Source organism: Myxocyprinus asiaticus, chromosome 36 (genome assembly GCF_019703515.2).
Source record: "Myxocyprinus asiaticus isolate MX2 ecotype Aquarium Trade chromosome 36, UBuf_Myxa_2, whole genome shotgun sequence".
Lineage (NCBI taxonomy): Eukaryota > Metazoa > Chordata > Actinopteri > Cypriniformes > Catostomidae > Myxocyprinus > Myxocyprinus asiaticus.
In genome coordinates, this window is record NC_059379.1 from 10,845,974 (window position 1) to 10,866,432 (window position 20,459).

Sequence of the window (20,459 nt, forward strand, 5' to 3'; positions counted from 1 at the left end):
AAACGGTTCCCACCCCTACTTTATAGGGTCTCTGGTGACCCTCTTCAGTGGCAAATAGATGGAGACATCAACTATGAAATTTCTTCTTATAGAGATAGTTCACCCAAAACTGAAAATTCTTTCATCATTTACTCACCTTCATGCCATCACTGATGTGTGAATTTCTTTGTTCAGCTTAACACAAACAAAGATTTTTAGAAGAATATCTCCGCTCTGTCGGTCCATTCAGTGCAAGTGAATGGTGGCCAGAACTTTGAAGCCCCAAAAATGGCATAAATGCAGCATAAAATAGGTGGTTTAATCCATGTCTTCAGAAGCGATATGATTGGTGTTGGTGATAAACAGATAAATATTTAAGTCCTTTCTTACTATAAATCTCCACATTTGACCAGCCCCAACCAGTAGGTGGCGATATGCAAGAAGAATGTGAATCGCCAAAAACAAAAGAAGAAGAATGTGAAAGTGAAAGTGGAGATTTATAGTAAAAAAAGGACTTAAATATTGATTTGTTTCTCACCTATCATATCTCTTCTGAAGACATGGATTTAACCACTGGAATCATATTGATTACTTTTTTTTATCTGCCTCTGAGAAGTAAAATCAAAAATGTTCTTGAACATCTGTTGGCTTGTCTAAAGGACGTAAAATATTGTATGTCCTTACATTTCTTAAATCTAAACGAAAACAAACTGTGATTATTATGTTTGGACCCGCTGATGTTATTACTACCCAAAATTTTAACTTAGGCCATCTCGCTTCTCACGCTAAACCATGAGTGAAGAATCTGGGCTTCATATTTGACAGGGGCCTTAAATTTGACAAACAGATAAACTCAGTTGTTAAATCAAGTGTTTTTCATTTAAGACTCAGCCAAAGTAAAGCCCTTTCTTTCATTTAAAGACTTTGAAAGAGTTATCCATGCTTTTTTCTCATCACGCTTTGACTATTGTAATTCCCTCTTTTTTGGAATTAACTCATCATACCTGGTCCATCTACAAATGGTCCATAATGCTGCTGCTAGACTCCTGAAGGGCATAAGCAAGCATGATCACATTACACCAATACTAGCCTTACTTCATTGGTTGCCGGTCCTCTTCAGAGATGATTTTAAAATCCTTTTATTTTTGGTCTTCAAATCACTGAATAATTCAGCACAAACTTTCCCAAATACTTTGTACTCACAACCCCTCTAGATCTCTTTGATCGGGTGCTCAAAGATTGCTCATTGTCCCTAGATCAAAAATTGAAGCAAAATAGGTGATCACGCTTTTGCCTAGCTGGTCCCAAGCTCTGGAACAGTCTACCTCTTCATATAAAAACTGCTCCAAAACTACCTGTTTTTAAATCTTTGCTAAAAACACATATTTTCTCCTTGGCTTTTAATCTTTCATAGTGTTTGTATTATTGTCCTATTGTCCTATTGTCTTATTTTTGTTTAATTTTTTTATTTCTCTTATAGTTGTTGTTGTTGTACAGCACATTGGTCAGCTGTTGTGCATTACAAATAAATTTGACATTCACATTTTATACTACCTTTATCTGCTTTTTGGGCCTTCAAAATTCTGGCCACCATTCACTTGCATTGTATGGACCTACAGAGCTGAGATATTCTTCTAAAAATCTTTTTTTGTGTTCTGCAGAAGAAAGAAAGTCATAGACATCTGGTATAGCACAAGGGTGAATAATTATCAAGCTGGTTTGAAACAAGTCTTTGAAAAATTAATCAGCAAAGAAATCATGAAACGAGTCCAAAGCCCTTGAATCTCGATGGAATGAGAAAGTCTGTGATGTAGTAACCACATACAGACAAAATATCTTAGATTACTGATGGTTATCAGAATAAAAACACTTTAGACACTGTCCTTTGAGGGACAGCATAAGGGCAGAAATACATTCTCTTCCTGAAACACAAAGCTGTCGTTGAACTTTGGCTGACATCCTTTTCGCCTTCCCTTGGCCTGACGACAGTAGCAGATTTAGGCATGGGCAACATGTGCAGTTCTCTTGTGGGGGTGGCCCGGACAACAACTTTGAGGGTGTGTTGAAGTGGGTTTGCCCCAAGGCACCATATCACATCTGAAAGTGAAAGTAGAGATTTAGAGTAAAAAAGGAATTAAATATTGTTCTCTTTCTCACACACACCTATTATATTGCTTCTGAAGATTTGGAAACACATATGGAGTCATATGGATTACTTTTATGTTTCCTTTATGTGATTTTTGAAGCTACAACCTCCATTGTATGGACCCACAGAGCTGAGGTATTTTTCTACAAATCTTCGTTTGTGTTCTGCTGAAGAAAGAAAGTCATACACACCTGGGAAGGCATGAGGGTGAGTAAATGATGAAATTAAATTTCATTTTTGGGTGAACTATCTCTTTAAAGGCATTGCACGTGAATACCTCATGAAGTTGGTTGAGAGCATGCCCAGAGTGTGTAGAGTTGTTATCTAAGCAAAGGACAGCTACTTTGAAAAATCTAAAATACACTGATCTCATGAGAATTGCGTGACTGTACCGTCATTTTTGCAAATTTTGCAAACATTACAAGATTCATTACACGTCCCACTGCAGTTCCGAGATGAAATGTTAACTGTGTGGTGCTAAAAGTGAGTTAAATGCTCACCCATACAGAAGAGGTTTTTAAGATTGATGCTCTATCGAGTTTTAAATCAACAAAACCTACCTCCCTATTGATAGTGATCTTGCTTAAATAAGCTTGTAAATGTTGTTGATTATGTAATGCAAACCTTAAAATGTATAACCTTACAAGTCATGTGCGATAGTAAAGGTGTTTTGGTGTCATGAGATAGTATTATGTGAGAACTGAAGCAAAAAGTGTTTATAAACTGATAATCTGCAGTTTTACTCGTGATTTGAGTGAAAGTGGATAAAAGTCATTGTTATTGTAGCGCCTCTAGTGTTCATTTCATCAGAAAACTGCCATGATTCTAAAATGTGGAAATTAGTAATAATAAAGAATGAGTCTGTGTGTTCAGACTTTTGACTGGTAGTTTATATTGTTAACAAAAAAGGCTTAGGGAAGGGGGAACTTAAACAATATGGTTCACTGTTGATTCATGTAATGATCCTCATATTGGAGATCAGACATTGCTAGACAAGTAACAGCTGTTATTTACCCATAGCTGCTGCTCTGTGATGTCTGGAGTACTGGAGTGGTGCAGCGTGGGATTGTGGGGTTGGCTGGTATCAGTTCCTGGTATTGCATTTGGGCTTGTCTCTTTCTTCACAGCAGATAGACTGATAGGCCTACCAGCAAAAGGAGGAGAAATACTGCAGACAGTCCACAAGCCTGAGCTACAAGTGAATCTAATCCTCTCTGAACATGCCACACAACTTTTTGTTCAGTCACTTGTCATAACAAGACTGGACTACTGTAATACTCTTATTGCAAGCCTCCCTGCATGCGCAATTAGGCCCCTGCAAATGATCCAGACTGCAGCAGCACGTCTGGTCATTAGTGAACCAAAGAGAGCACGTTACACCACTCCTCGTCTCTCTTCACTGGCTGCCGGTTGATGCACATATCAAATTCAAGGCTCTGATGCTAGCATACAGAACAGTCACTGGGTCTGCTCCAGCATACCTAAAATAATTTCTGCAGATCTATGTTGCCACCAGAAGCCTGCGGCCAGCTAATGAGCGGCGCCTTGTACCAACACAAAGAGGCACCACTGAACCATGTTGGTGGAATGACCTCCCCAACTCCATCCGTGAAGCAGACTCACTCTCTGTCTTCAAAAAATGTCTAAAAACACATCTTTTCCACGAGCATATACATACATACATATATACACTATATTGCCAAAAGTATTCGCTCACCCATCCAAATAATTGAATTCAGGTGTTCCAATCACTTCCATGGCCACAGGTGTATAAAATGAAGCACCTAGGCATGCAGACTGCTTCTACAAACATTTGTGAAAGAATGGGCCGCTCTCAGGAGCTCAGTGAATTCCAGCGTGGTACTGTGATAGGATGCCACCTGTGCAACAAGTCCAGTCATGAAATTTCCTCGCTACTAAATATTCCACAGTCAACTGTCAGTGGTATTATAACAAAGTGGAAGCGATTGGGAATGACAGCAACTCAGCCACGAAGTGTTAGGCCACGTAAAATGACAGAGCGGGGTCAGCGGATGCTGAGGCGCATAGTGCGCAGAGGTCGCCAACTTTCTGCAGAGTCAATCGCTACAGACTTCCAAAGTTCATGTGGCCTTCAGATTAGCTCAAGAACAGTGCGTAGAGAGCTTCATGGAATGGGTTTCCATGGCCGAGCAGCTGCATCCAAGCCATACATCACCAAGTGCAATGCAAAGTGTCGGATGCAGTGGTGTAAAGCACGCCGCCACTGGACTCTAGAGCAGTGGAGACGCGTTCTCTGGAGTGACGAATCACGCTTCTCCATCTGGCAATCTGATGGACGAGTCTGGGTTTGGCGGTTGCCAGGAGAACGGTACTTGTCTGACTGCATTGTGCCAACTGTGAAGTTTGGTGGAGGGGGATTATGGTGTGGGGTTGTTTTTCAGGAGCTGGGCTTGGCCCCTTAGTTCCAGTGAAAGGAACTCTGAATGCTTCAGCATACCAAGAGATTTTGGACAATTCCATGCTCCCAACTTTGTGGGAACAGTTTGGGGATGACCGCTTCCTGTTCCAACATGACTGCACACCAGTGCACAAAGCAAGGTCCATAAAGACGTGGATGAGCGAGTTTGGTGTGGAAGAACTTGACTGGCCTGCACAGAGTCCTGACCTCAACCCGATAGAGCACATTTGGGATGAATTAGAGCGAAGACTGCGAGCCAGGCCTTCTCGTCCAACATCAGTGTCTGACCTCACAAATGCGCTTCTGGGAGAATGGTCAAAAATTCCCATAAACACACTCCTAAACCTTGTGGAAAGTCTCCCCAGAAGAGTTGAAGCTGTTATAGTTGCAAAGGGTGGGCCGACGTCATATTAAACCCTATGGATTAAGAATGGGATGTCTCTTAAGTTCATATGCGTCTAAAGGCAGATGAGCGAATACTTTTGGCAATATAGTGTTTATATATATATATATATATATATATATATACACACACTACCGGTCAAAAGTTTCGAAACACTTGACCGAAATGTTTCTCATGATCTTAAAAATCTTTTGATCTGAAGGCGTATGCTTAAACGTTTGAAATTAGTTTTGTAGACAAAAATATAATTGTACCACCATATTAATTTCTCTTTCATATAAAATTCTAGGCAAAGGGTGACTGTTATACTTGCTAAAATATAACACAGTTTTGATTTATTTTGGATTTTGTTTAGTCACAACATAATTCCCATAGTTCCATTTATGTTATTCCATAGTTTTGATGACTTTACTATTATTCTAAAATGTGTAAAAAAAATATATATATATATATATAATAAAGAATGAGTAAGTGTTTCAAAACATTTGACCAGTAGTATATATATATATATATATATATATATATATATATATATATATATATATATATATATATATATATATATATACTGTATATTCTTGTTGCACTCTAATCTGTCTTGGATACGACTATTCTGATGCTAGTGAAACTTAGTAATGCAGTACTTTTCGTACCACTGTCTCCTTAAGATGAATCGCTTATGATGTATTTTTCCTCTTTTTTTAAGTCACTTTGGATAAAAGGGTCTGCCAAATGAATAAATGTAAATGTAAATCTAATGGCATAGACACAAAATAAGCTAAGCTGAAAGTCATCAATTTATCTGGAATGGTTTCCCCACCCCTCTAACTCTCTCTTTCTGTGTTTTAAACAAGAGAGAACATTTCTTTGCATTAACTGAACCTACTTGGTTCCACCATTAGACAGACTCTGTCCCTCATGATTTTTAAATAGACGTGTCAAGTGTCTTGTGTCAACAGACTTTAGTGGAGACCTGCATGCCAGAGGTGGGGCATGTTGTGTTGCCGCTACTCAAGAAACACTGCATTTTTCGCAGAGAGTTTTCTTTCCTTAAGGCCAACACCTCGCACACTTTCTCATTTACTGTGAAGCTACTTTAGGCAGATGGTACGATCTCGAGGCATGTGAGCCAGAACTTTGAAACAGGTATTGTAATTCATTTATTACAGCTTATATTTTTAGGTAAAATCTGTTTAAAAAACTCTTAAAAATTAAACATAATTTACTCAAAGACTATTACTACAGAGTTAAGCTTGTTTCTATCTTTTACACTTAAGAAGTGTTTTAAATCCATGTTTAAATGCCTTAAACACAGCACAAGAAAGTGCTTCACGTGTGCAATTTTCTACTGGGGTAATTACTGATGGAGCAAAAATCTGTTAAGCTAAAAGGGAGAACTTAGTATTCAGTAGCCCAAAAGTATTTAGACACTTAAGTCACACTTAAAAACAAATGAACTAAACCTAAAACCAAGCATAGCTCAAAAAACATTTTTCATGCAAAACATTTGACAAGTTTGATAGGTTCCAAAATATAAACAATTGATATATTATTCAAAATTAAGGCAAAACATATTAGGGTACTTTTCTAGTTGTCAAACATTTGTGGGACATCCATGTCCATAGTTAATGTGAAGTACATCTGTGGTTACTGTGCCAGGACACTTGTGTGATCTTGAGTGGATCTGACTTCATACTTCCACAAAAAATCGCATGTGGACTTGTTGGTTAAAACGTCATTGCAAAAATGGCACAGAAAAGTGAAGTTAGTTCTGATAAACTGTCTAGCACCATATTTTGTTATATAATGCAAAAAAATTCATATAGTTTAAGTTTGACCAAAGGCTTTTTGGGGCCACTGTACATGCATGTAAATGTCTTTAACAACATACTTTCACACTTGGGACCACTGGTCAATAATTGGTCAACTGCACATGAAGTTTAGAAGTGTACAGGGGGCCAACCATCTGCTATGCAGTGTTTAATGGTGTATCACATTAGCATGGACAGACATGCATGTCAGGATGGCAGGAGACACTCATATCAGGTAAAGAAAGCTTTAAAGTAAATGGCATTTCATAGAGTTGCCATTGTCTTGTGTCTAATGTACATTGATAATGTGTCTTACAAAACATACTGTATTATAAGTCGCATTTGATAAATGAAATTTGAACAAATATTTGCAGCCAAGTAAAACAAAATAATGTCATCTGTTTGTCTTAAGACAAATATATATAATGGAATAGGATGCACAGTAGTTAGATCAGGTTAATAAAACAATATTGTTTTACTCACCAGCCATAGATGGCCAAAGTCCAATGCTTAACTGGATAATGTCTCTCTCTCTTTCTCTTGTATAGTCAGTGTGAATCACCAGTCACTGGATTCCCATTCCCATAACCGATATACCCAGAGGCTGTCAAATTGGCACTCTCCCTGATGTCCCATTGAGAGTGGCTGTTGCTTTGGTGTAGACAGCCTGGTCACACTAAAGCTGGTCACTACAGTACCCGTGAGGCTTCCCAGGTTAGTTTATCAACACCATGCACTTGACCAAGCAGGGGACCAATATCTGCTCAGCCAGTTGCAGTGTTAATTTCCAAACAAACACGAAACCAAGTTTGGGTATGCAGTAAGTAGACAAACTGTGAAGGCAATTGGCAAGCTAAATTAACTTCCAATTAAAAAAGCAGTTGTGGCCAGCTGTTGAAAGATGATTTAGTCCTATACAGTAATGTTCTTACAAATCTACCTGTATTCTATGCCTCAAATTGATGTAGGCCTAATTCTAGCCAGCAAAAATCAGTTATATATTGTATTTAAAATAAATAAATAAATACATATATATATATATATATATATATATATATATATATATATATATATATATATATATATATATATAAATAAAATACACATCTTTTATGCTAGATCCCTTTAGTAAGTTGGCTCAGATAGATACCTCTTATCAATAATAATAATAATAATCATAATAATGATCATAATAATAATAATAATAATAATAAACCCCACTATAATTTCCATAATGTACATGTTTTATTTAACACGTGGATGTTTCTGATTGTATATAATTTGGTCACAATGGATCAGTCTATGGATTAATAACTGTAAATTGAACGCAGTGTTGTAGTGACCGCAAAATCCTAGTTTAGTTAAAGGGCAGTATTCACAAAGAGTTAATGAATAACTCTTGGACAACAGGGGAAGTTTATCAAGGCTGCAATCAGGCAACACATCTGCTGTTCTCACAATACCTTTAAATGCAGTAAACATTCAGGGAGTTTCAGTACATTAGATTGCAATATAGCAATCTGATTACTTTTGTTCAACTGTTTGTTCAGTAATCATTTCATTTCATTTTAGTAATTATTTGATTACTTTTATTCTATTTTAGTATCTGTTTGCTCCCTGTGGTTTTAGAATATACTACATATATCATATATACTTAATGGTTTATTTGCATTTGCATTCATATACAAAACAAACTTAAAGGGCTAGTTTACTCAAAAATAGTTTACTTTTCTCACCCTAATGTTGTTTTAAACCTGTATAATTTCCTTTCTTCTGTGTAACATAAAAGGAGATATTAAGCTGAATGTCACCATTCACTTTTATTGTGATTCTTTTCAATAAAATTACAGTTACAGTTAATGGTTACTAGGTACGGAGCAGTATGAACATTTTGCTAGATAACTCATTTTATGTTCCACGCAATAATTTTTTTAAATTCGCATTTGAGGGTAAATACATTTAAGCAGAATTTTCATTTTAAAAGTTCCCATGGCATACTTTCAGTACTTACATGTATATGCACAGAAACTGATAAATTTAGTGTTTTCCTGCCAAATATAATAAGAGGTTGGGTCTGTTGGACACCTACCTGACACATCTGATTTAAAGTAACGACAAACAGACAATGTCTGTTTTTATACTAACAAATTCCCTCTGTAAAGAAAAAAACAAACATTCAGGTTTGTTCAAGGATGAATTACAAATGCAAACAATTTAGATGCATGCAATGTAACATAAGCATACTAGGCTAAATACACTCACTGAGAATTTTATTAGGAGCACTGCTATATACTAACACTACATAGGGGCTCCCTTTGCTCTCAAAACAGCCTCAATTCTTTGTGGCATGAATTCCACAAGATGTTGGAAACAGTCCTTTGAGATTCTGGTTCATGTTGACATGATTGCATCACACAATTTCTGCAGGTTTGTCAGCTGCACATTCATGCTGCTAATCTCACATTCTACCACATCCCAAAAGTGTTCAATTGGATTCAGATCCGGTGACTGGGGAGGCCACTGAAGAACAGTGAACTCATTGTCATGCTAGGAAATCAGTTTGAGATGACTTTTGTTTTGTGACATGGTGTATTATCATGCTGGAAGTAGCCATTAGAAGATGGGTAAATTGTGGCCATGTAGGGTTGCACATGGTCCAAAGTGTGCCCGCTAATATCCACACCATTACACCACCACCACCAGCCTGGACTGTTGACACATGGCAGGTTGGGTCCATGGATGCTGCTGGCACCAAATTCTGACCCTACCATCTGTGTGCCAAAGCAGAGATCGAGATTCATCAGACCAGGTTACGTTTTTCCAGTCTTCAACTGTCCAGTTTTGGTGAGGCTGTGCCCACTGCAACCTCAGCTTTCTGTTCTTGGCTGACAGAAGTGGAACCTGACGTGGTTCTGCTGTTGTAGCCCATCCGCCTCAAGGTTAGACATTCTAAAATGCTACTCTCCCCACTACATTTGTACAGAGTGGTTATCTGAGTTACTGTAGCCTTTCTGTCAGCACGGACCAGTCTGGCCATTCTCCGCTGACCACTCTCATCGACAAGGAGTCTGTCTGCAGAACTGCCGCTCACTTGATGTTTTATGTTTTTGGCACCATTCTGAGTAAACACTAGAGACTGTTTTGCATGAAAATCCCAGGAGATCAACAGTTAATACATACATTCAAACCAGCCCTGTCTGGCATCAAAAATCATGCCACGGTCGAAATCACGGAGACCACATTTTTTCCCCATTCTGATTGTTGATGTGAACATTAACTGAAGCTTCTGATCTTCATGATTTTTTGCATTGCACTGCTCCCACAGAATTGGCTGATTAGATAATTGCATGAATAAGCAGGTGTACAGGTCTTCCTCATAAAGTGCTCAGTGAGTGTACATTGTATTCATATAGAAAACAGCATGACAGTTTTGCCTTTGTTTAACCTTTATACCTAAATTTCAACATAATAAAAATGGGTAAACTGTGAGTTTGCAATGACAAGTTAATGTATGGACTAATATTGGAAAGATGACTCTTGCAATCAGGGACATACATCATAATGGTTTCCTGTCATCCACAAGCTCTTCTTTCAAAGAGGCTGTTTTCATTGTTCCCATGACAACTTAAAAAAAAGACATGATGAAAATTCATCAGGTCCCATTGAGCATGGCTGTTTCTATAGCAACGGGGAGAGAGACTATTTGAGATTGGATGAGTAAGAGGGGCTGTGCATGTGTGAGAATGAACGTGTGTGTGTGTGTGTGTGTAAGAGAGAGAGAGAGAGAGTGACTGTCGGTACTTATTGTGTTGAATTGGAAGGCTGTCTTATTTCCTTCTCTGGTTTCCTTTTTCTGACACCTGTTTCTCCTATAACACCCCCCTCCTCCCACTCAGAACTCTTTGCCTTTCCACATTTTGCACCTCCTTCCACTGTGGATTTCCCTCCCTTAGAAGGAGACTGTGATGTGCAATCAGATGACAGCGTCTGATAATCCAACAATACACCCGCTCTATCCTGTTCACTAAGACCGGTGTACGAGCGAGCTATAGGAAGAGAGGAGAGAAGTGAACGAGGCGGGAGTTTGCTGGGAAGAGAGGAAAGAGACGAGAGGAGGAAGTGGGAGGTATGTATGTATGTGTGTGTGTGTGTGTGTGTGTGTGTGTGTGTGTGTGTGTCTGGAGGGAGGGGAGGAAGAGGGGGGTTGTTGACTTACCTGTTACATGAGGGAAATCGCAGCTGTGTCTTTATAAAACAAGTGCTGCGTCATGTGCCTGCAGAATTGAGTGTTAAAGTGAGGCTTTGAAAAGGGATGTGACAAAGAAGGAAAGACATGAGGGTGACACAAGGCCTTGATTGGACCATGTACTTTATTTTTGCTAACAAGACCTAAAGGTGAGATGTCTTTCTTTTTTTCTTTGGTTTACAGGTCCATTGGAGTGTGTACAGTATGTTTACACAAGTGTAAACACAATGTGTAAGTGTATCTCAGCTTGGAGCTATAGCGCAAGTGTATGGTTGTCTGGGTGGGTGGGGGTTAGCCTGTGGTTTGGGGACTGTGTTGGTAGAGGAGGGTTAACCATGATCACCTTGCCTGTTATTTTTAGATGCAGAGGAAAGATAAGTATCATGTTTTCCCATGATCACTGTGGAGAGATAACATCTGTCATCATGTCTCCTGCTAGAGTTTTGGTCATTTTGTAAAGAATATTTTCAAGATCATTCCGTGGTCTGCACTGACAACTTAGAATATTATTTTTAGTAGTAGCTTCATAAATGTGCAACATTTTAAAAGTAATTAAATGTTAGATCAAGTTACCACAAAATTACCTGTAGACATTGCATTCGATGACCTCATGGGTCTGGAAAACGTTGCAGTGCATAGTTACAAACAGAAGTTTAGGAAAGTGCAATGTTTAGGCAACTTTTTGTTGCAATTTAGTATTTTGGGAGAAAATACAATCAATACTGCTTTTTCCGGTTGGCCTTAAGCCCCTTCATATCGGACACATAAAGTGGAGTAACAGTAATTTCGATACAAATAGGAAAAGTGCGTAGAAAACCTATTAAAATTAATTATTTTTGGCTTTTGTTTGTTAAATCTGGTAATTTAAATGAACTGTATTTTTATTTATGTTTTATGTTTACTTGTGTATGATGTTACCCCAATGTTTGTTATTAAAGCAAAACGTTTATTTTGGACTTAACGAGTTTCCTGCAGCGCTATTCAGCAGCTTCGCTCCGCCACTTAATCTCCAGCTCAGAGCGGTTACTGAATTCACATCTGATTCACTGAACCATCTTTGCTTTCAGTCATGTTCGTCATGACTCGAAATGAAGCATGAACTGTTTTGTTTTTGTGAAACTTAAATCAGCCATTATACTTGTTTGTTATAAAGTTGAAGATTTGCTACGTTTTTTTGTAATAAACTATTTAATGATTGTAATACATAATAAACAATTATAGAAATTTAAAATGTAAACATTAAATTATTTATAAAATAGTTATATAGACTAGCTTATATAAACAATTATAAGATGGCACTTAGCTCCATTTTGACCTGCAAGCTAAAATGAGTTTAAGAGCCCTGTGTTATATATTAAAGTTTGTTGTTTCGCTGCAGTTAATGAGGTGGGGGCTGAACTTTCATTCTGGCACAAACAGGCTTTAGGCCCACTTAAGTTAGTTTTATATATGATTCAACAAGTCACTGCAAAAGGACATAACCAGATGGTGGTAGTCTAATGGCTAATTAGTTATATAAATGGATCTGGGCTGATAACACAAAGGCTGCAGGTTCATTCCTAAGTAAGTTGACCCAGGAACAAAAGAGTTGGCATTTAAAACCTCTAGTTGCTTTAAAGCTTTCTTTGAAACGGTGACAGCTGAATGACAAGCAACAAGTAAATGCTGAAGTTATGCTAGCTTTGTGTTGTATGGTATTAATGTGTGCTTAGAATAGACACCACAGTTAAGAGCTGAGAGTTCATTAGGGTGAGTCTGTAGTAATTTTGTGTAAGCAGTATGTGTGTGCTGACAGTAGGGAGAGACACACCAGCTGTAGTCCCAAAAGTGTCTCCCCAAAGATCTGTTGGAGTGGCTGAAGTGTAATGTAAATATGAATGGGCCTGCCACTCATTCATTCACTAGAATGAATCAAACTAGAGTTCCTTTAAAGAAGTTAAAATTAAAAATCTCAAATCAATGCTTTAAATAATCAAGGAAACATGCTCCAAAAATGATCATTTCAAGTCCATTGTTTTAGGACGGTTTTTATCATCCATCCTACTATCCTTGGGTGGCCATCTGTGTTAGGACCCCATATGGATTAATGTGCTCCTAAGAAAAGCTGGGACACCCGTGTTGTAGCTAATGATCTTAAGACTAGGGTTGGGCTTAGTGTTCTGTAATCTGGTCAATCACTCCCACAAGGAGAAAAACCTAGACATCATCATCTCCAGTTGACTTTAATCTATGTGCAGCAAGAGATCTATGAAAACTCTAATTTATAAGAATTGTAAATGGAAAATGTGACATTGTCTGAAGAAAATGTGAGTGGTGCTTGCCAGTATAAAAGTTGCCGTCACTATTGGTACTGTATGTTGGTAATGAAGTTGGTAAATTTGTTAAGTAATGGTAAGTAACTTTAGGTTATTCACTGATTCGTGTCAAAAGATCCCAAACCCAACTTTCTTTCATTTTCTTGTCCCTAGAAAAAGACAAGAGATGACTTGGGTCCCTCCTTCACTTTAATTCTGGATTTTTTACTGTTTTGTCGTCAGCCATACTCTAAAAAATTTGCAAACATTTTACCTTTAGCGGTACAACAGTTTGCCCCTGGGGCAGTACCCTCAAAGCTACACCCACTGTACCTTCTTTACACATTAATATACTATAATGTACCCTTTAAAGACAAAGAAATGTACAAATTCCGACTGACATGTAAAGGGTACAGTACTATGGGTATACCTTTGTGGGTACTGCCCCAGTGACAAACTGTTGTAGCTCTAAAGGTACCATTTTTGCACATCTGACAGTGCAGGCTTAAAACGTAAGTCTGATTGTTTTAAAAAGTAAACAACATGGCACACAATTTGAGATATCATTCTTGTCCATAGTTTAAAATGTGTATAATCAGTTATGCTCCAATATTTAATACATTGAACAATTATGAGGATTTGAACCAACACCTAACCCACTGTATGGTCAGTAATAACAGTGATGCTTCTTTTATGCTGAGCAGTGAAGGTTTAAGGGTCACGCAGATGTAACATATATTTATAAATTGCCTAGTAGAAATCTTTTTATTATTTAATTATGACAACTAAAGATTAAGATTTATTGTTGTTCCATTCTACAGAAGTAAAAATGAATAATAAGTAAGATATATAAATATTGAGTTAATGCTAATTTAAACATTAAAGGGATAGTTCACCCAAAAATTCTCTCATGATTTACTCACCCTCCATGCATCCCAGATGTGTATGACTTTCATCTGCAGAACACAAATGAAAATGTTTAGAAGAATATTTCAGCTCTGTAGGTCCATACAATGCAAGTGAATGAGTGCCAAAACTCCAGTGGTTAAATCCAAGTGTTCAGATATGATAGGTGTGGGTGAGAAACATCAATATTTAATTTTTTTTTTTTTATCATAAATTCTCCTCCCTGCCCAGTAGGGGGCGATATGCATGAAGAATGTGAATCACCAAGAACAGAAGAAGAAGAAAGTTAAAGTGAAGGAAAAAGGTCTTAAATATTGATCTGTTTCTCATCTACACCAATCACATTGCATCTGAAGATATTAATTTAACCACCAGAATCGTCTGGAATACTTTTATGTTGCCCTTATGTGGATTTTGGAGCTTCAAGATTTTGGCACCTATTCACTTGCATTGTATGGACCTACAGAGCTGAGATATTCTTCTAAAAACCTTTGTTTGTTTTCAGCAGATGAAAGAAAGTCATACACATCTGGGATGGCATGAGGGTGAGTAAATGATAAGCGAATTTTCATTTTTGGGTGAACTAACCCTTTAATATTAATTATATACTTTTTATAATTATTTTACCTTTTTTTTTTTTTTTATCTTTCTTTTGCAGATATTTCATTATGGAGGAAGGACAGCGGCAGACATCTGAGATCTACCTCCCAAGCATCAGTCTTGGATCTGCTGACAGTGAAACAGTGGAAGGCCATGAACTGCCAATAATTTCTTTATCCAAAAGCTCCACAGACATGATGAGTGGACCTCCTCAACGCATGGAGCTGACATGGTACCGTCAGAATTTGCGCAAGAGTGCCAGCAGTGCAGCATGCACTCAAAGGCCTGTCAGTCTGGGTGGACCAGCTACCGTTGTCCCTTTAAACTTGTGTGACCATGAACAGGGGAGCATGTGTAGTGGAAACAGTACCCCAGAGACTGTAATCTGGCATGGAGGAACTGCAAGACCTTGGAGCGTCATGGAGGACACACCCAGAAGGACTCCAATGCAGGATCTGCTTCTGGGACAAAATCAGGCCCCTGGTGGGGTGAAGTGTGTGCCACACTCACCATCCACAAATAGGGATCTAATGAGAAAGGATCTGGTAAACAGGGAGGGAAGTTGTCGGTGTTGCAGACATGTGGAGAACCCAACGGGATGCAGTTGTTGCAGAATGACATGTAGAATGAGTTCTTCAGCTCTGAGCAACAGCTTCACACAACAGGCGAATTCAGAGGACCACATTCAGAGTAACTGTGAAAGCCATCATTTCACTGCATGCCACAGGTCTACCTATGTGGGTCATATGATGAACAATTCCTGCTTGCGAAATTCTTGCACTGGTGTTCCCTGCCCTGGACATTTGATATCACAGCCAGCTTGTGCAGGAAGTCCCTGTGCAGGTCAGCGGTCTATCCTCCATTCAGGCTTGCTCGGTTTTCCACCTCTTGTGTCCTCGGTAAGCGAGACCAGACTTGACAGCCGGCGGTCAGGCCACTGTTGTGGATCTGAATTAAGGGGACAGAACTCTTCCTGCCTTAGACTAGACCGGACAGGCCAGACTAGTCTTAACAGGACAATAAAAGATGCCACTACCATGACATCTGACCATGAGCTCAGAGATGTTGGTGTGCAGACCATATCCTCTGATTCCCTTGTTTCTCCTCTATCCCATGTGTTTCCAGAAATGAATTTAAGGGCAGATCTTAACTCGGACACATCTTCGTCCACAGAGCGCATGTGTCATAAGACCCCCATGAAAGAGGTGGAATGGGATGCTGAGGGAATGACCTGGGAGGTATATGGTGCAGCTCTGGATCCCGAAGAGCTCGGCCTGGCAATCCAGAAGCATCTGGAACTTCAGATCAAAGAGACCGCAGCTGCTGCAGCTGCTCAAAAGGAAGACTCCACAGAGACTGTCAGCGGCTTGGCACTGGAGCCCAGGCAACAGAAAAAGAGCGAAGGCATTATAAGATCACTGCGCAGTTCTGCATGTTGCTCCAACCCCAATACTGTAGGAGACTGAAGGGATCAGTGATGGGGTGATGTTTGGAACAACATTGCAAGCTAATAAAATGCATAAAGCTACCATTCAGAATTTACAGATAGTGTTGTGTTTCCACTACTGTACCTTCAAACATGGCCTTGTTCCTGATTTGACTTCCAAAGTACCTTTTAGGTCCCCCTTTTTTGTCCAAAATACCAGCATGATAATTTTGGTGAGCAGTCTGTATTTGCCCTTTTGGAAACAGTAATTATAGGCTAAGATTGTCTGCTTCTACATGTTGGATTTGGACAAGAAATGATTGAACATTACCTAGGGGTACCCTGAAGTTACTGTAACCCTCGCACACTCTGTAGGGCTGCCTTGAGCAATTAGGGTAAACTAGGTCAACTTGGGCAACTAGGGCCAACTGTCCCATATTAGCCAGGGCATCCCATATTTTGGGAGAAATTACGATATCCGTACGGGACACCTATTGTCCCGTATTTTAGAGGGTGGCCAAACGTCCCGTATTAAAGCTGTTGTGTCCTGCCTTGAAGCAGTCAAAATGCTCAAGCATCCCATTTTCACATGATGAAAAGTTGGCAACCCTAGCATGATCTTAAGTCCGACTGGTTTTAATTAGCTGATTACATCCAAATTCATCACGATTTCTGTGTTTTCTGGTCTCATGGATGTGGTGTTAAGGTCCTTGTAGACAATGACAATCCATTAGTACTACTGGTATATGGCAGAAATTTCAACTTTCATTTTTTTTTTTTTTTTTTTTAAGTCTATTTGTTGTTGCTGATGTCTAAACTGATCTTAATGTTTCATAAGCTGCTCTCATTATCATAAGATGCCCCCAGCAAATGCTTATTGGTCCAGCTATGATTTGGCCAGGTGGGTTAAAGTGGGCTCAAGGCCAGAATCCATTCATAGAATTAAAAATATGAATGCTCATGAGGTCTGTGGGTATGTAAAGCTGTTTTCTTATCAGACTTACTGATGATTAGCAAATATATACTCAAGATCAGTGTTCCTGTATTTTTGTAGTACATTATAAGCTAAAACTAAGCCCCAGTTATGTTCTTATGCTCAGAGATGATCTCAATCATTTGAAAAAAGTAATAATAATAAATTAAATAATAATATATAAATAAAAAACATGCACACATTTTAATTTTGGTGCCAAATTCTTATCTGAAAAAAATAATTATAACATTATAATTAAATATCTGCAGACACAATCTTTTGTGCCATTAGTAAAATAATTCAAGTGACACATTTTCAGATCAAAGATTAAAACCACAAACACAACAAAAAATATATTTGGACTAGACCTCAAATACTTCCCTTTAGTATCATTCCATTAATTTTATGACATATTTTAATAAATGTTATCTATTTTGTAGGAAGTTAAAAATGATTTAGTTTGGTTATGCCAGAACCACAGAACCATTTTTCATAATATCATTACAAAGTTGTAAAGTTTCTAAAGAGAAAATGCTTCAGAAATATCACATTCTGTGTAAGATTTAAACTATGTTTATATACTGTATATCATGATCACATATATGCTATATCACAACAATCATGTACAGAATCAGAATCAACTGCAATTAATGCAATCTCTGTCAATCATGTTCATAATATACTCTTTTAAAGAGCATGAAAAGTCTCTTTAAAAAGACATATTGTTGGTAAGTAAATGTGTATCCAGAATTTCTGACCAAATCAACAGTGTGTGCTGCACACACTGCTTTTGTTTTTCTTTGCCAAAGCACATTTAGTTTCTTTTTAGACCAGAGCATTGTGATTCAACAATTTAGATATTACTGGATCAACACCTTGCAGTACGATGGGGGGAAAACGCTTTTTGTAAGCTTTCTACAGCAAAAACTATACTAACATGTTTTAATATTTAGAATATTGAATGTCTTGAAATGTATCAGCAACAATAAAGCATTTGGTAAACAATGTTCTGTGCCTGGTACTCAAAACACAATATAGCAACCCACTATTGATGCTGTGTTTATGATATAGCCATTAAAGGGAAGTTCTCATTGGGCATAACAACATGTCAAAAGGTCCTGCTAAACTTGGTGAACTGTGTTCCAGTAGATTGCCCTGGACTTTTCTACGGCCCTTTTATTCTAAGTTTGAGCATTTGGATGAGCAGGCACATTCCCTGGTATTGACTATTCTGAGCTCCTCATGTTTTTTTTTTTCTTCCTCTCTCTTTTCTGTGCCACATTTCAGAGTTTGTAAGGATATGTTAGGAACAGGTCAAGGTGTTAAAAGTAACAAAACTCCATTCAGCCTGAATTATCACTATGGAGGGCCTGAATATACAGTACAGCCCTTGCATGTTTTCACGCATACAGTAAGAAATTCTGACTGATCACATTGTGAATTCGGCAATAGTGGGTTTAAACTTTTGTTGCTAAAATTGGTCTATGCTTACTGAAATTCAAAAACCTGACCCCCCCACCCCCCAGTGGCTAAAGCTGGAAGTGTTGTTGAATGTATGGGCACATGTGAGCTCCAGTTTCTGGGTGAAATGTCCACAGGGTGTTGCCAAAAGCTAGTTGCATTTTTAGTTGCATATAATGTAATACAGTCAACAGGAATGCCTATTTTATTAACTCTAGCCCCTAACCTAATTTTATATTGAGGGAAAATGCAACCTTCGAATCACGCTCATCAGTTTTTTATGTGAATGAGTACTTACTGGTCCCATGGAACCAGAACCCGTCTTTCTGAGGCTGTTTACACAACACACTATCAGTAGAACTATAGGGAAATGTAGGGAAATGTTTTCATGCTTGAACTGATACAGGTGGGCCAACACCAGTCTCTCAAATGACTCCAAGTCATTTGAGAGACTGGTGTTGGCCCACCTGAAGGACATCACTGGACCCTTTTTAGATCCCCTTCAATTTGCTTATAGAGTAAACAGGTCTGTGGATGATGCAGTCAACATGGGATTGCATCATATCCTGCATCATCTGGACAGACCAGGGACATATGCAAGGATCCTTTTTGTGGAGTTCGGCTTTCAACACCATCATCCCAGCTCTCTGTTCCCACATCTATCTGCTAGTGGATCACCAGCTTTCTGATGAACAGGCAGCAGCTAGTAAGACTGGGGAAATTCACTTCCAGCACATGTATGATCAGCACTGGTGCCCCTCAGGGATGTGTGCTCTCCCCGCTACTCTTCTCTCTGTATACCAACGACTGCACCGCCAAGGACCCCTCTGTCAAGCTCCTGAAGTTTGCAGACGACACTACTGTCATCGGCCTCATCCAAGATGATGATGAGTCTGCATACAGAAGGGAGGTTGAACAGCTGGCTCACTGGTGCAGTCATAACAACCTGGAGCTCAACACGCTCAAAACAGTGGAGATGATTGTGGACTTTAGGAGGAACACCCCAACATTGACCCCGCTCACCATTCTAAACAGCACTGTGGCAACAGTGGAGTCATTCCGTTTCCTGGGTACTACCATCTCACAGGACCTGAAGTGGGAGACCCACACTGACTCTATTTTGAAAAAGGCCCAGCAGAGGTTGTACTTCCTTCACCAGCTGAGGAAGTTCAACCTGCCACAGGTGCTGCTAATCCAGTTCTACTCAGCAGTCATTGAGTCTGTCCTCTGCACTTCAGTAACTATCTGGTTTTGTTCAGCTATGAAATCGGACATCAGAAGACTACAAAGGACAGTTCGGACTGCTGAGCAGATTATTGGTTGCCCCTTGCCCTCCCTTCAAAGACTGTACACTTCAACAGTGAGGAAAAGGGCTGGTAAAATCACTCTGGACCCCACTCACCCAGCCCACCTCCTTTTTGAACTGTTGCCTTCTGTCCGATGCTACAGAGCACTGAGCACCAGAACCATAAGGCACAAGATAACTTTTTTCCCTCAGGCTATCCATCTCATGAACAGTTAAAACTATACTATAATTACGTGCAATACACAGCCTAGTCAATTCTATTATTTAACATATCCTACCTCTTCTACATTACATTCCCTTGCACTGTAGATAACAGATTTGTATTTGTACATACTATATGTATATTTTTGTCTTATTGTGTATTTCTATATATTTCTATTTACTCTTTATTTTTATTCTATTTTTTATTATCTCTGTCTTGTTGTTGTATTGTTTGTGCACTGGAAGCTTCTGTCACCAAGAAAAAAT

The 20,459-nt window shown here is 38.7% G+C and overlaps 1 protein-coding gene across 7 annotated transcripts; it reads left to right on the forward strand.

Annotated features, from left to right (window-relative positions):
- The first annotated feature begins 1,632 nt into the window (after positions 1-1,632).
- Positions 1,633-18,412, forward strand: LOC127426942 (uncharacterized). Of its 7 annotated transcripts, XM_051674155.1 has the most exons (5): positions 5,673-6,114; positions 7,328-7,493; positions 10,676-10,905; positions 11,209-11,256; positions 14,884-18,412. In XM_051674155.1, the coding sequence occupies exon 5, from the start codon at positions 14,894-14,896 to the stop codon at positions 16,289-16,291; it is 1,398 nt and encodes a 465-aa protein (XP_051530115.1). In that variant the 5' UTR covers positions 5,673-6,114; positions 7,328-7,493; positions 10,676-10,905; positions 11,209-11,256; positions 14,884-14,893; the 3' UTR covers positions 16,292-18,412. The 7 variants fall into 7 exon arrangements, with proteins under 7 accessions (XP_051530113.1, XP_051530114.1, XP_051530115.1 ...); XM_051674153.1 differs by lacking the exons at positions 5,673-6,114; positions 11,209-11,256 and adding an exon at positions 1,633-2,332; XM_051674154.1 differs by lacking the exons at positions 5,673-6,114; positions 11,209-11,256 and adding an exon at positions 1,633-2,332 and having other exon boundaries at positions 7,332-7,493.
- Positions 18,413-20,459: the final 2,047 nt, after the last annotated feature.

Coding starts and splice junctions, on each gene's coding strand:
- LOC127426942 (XM_051674153.1), top strand. CDS start 14,894: ATGGAGGAAGGACAGCGGCAGACATCTGAGATCTACCTCCCAAGCATC.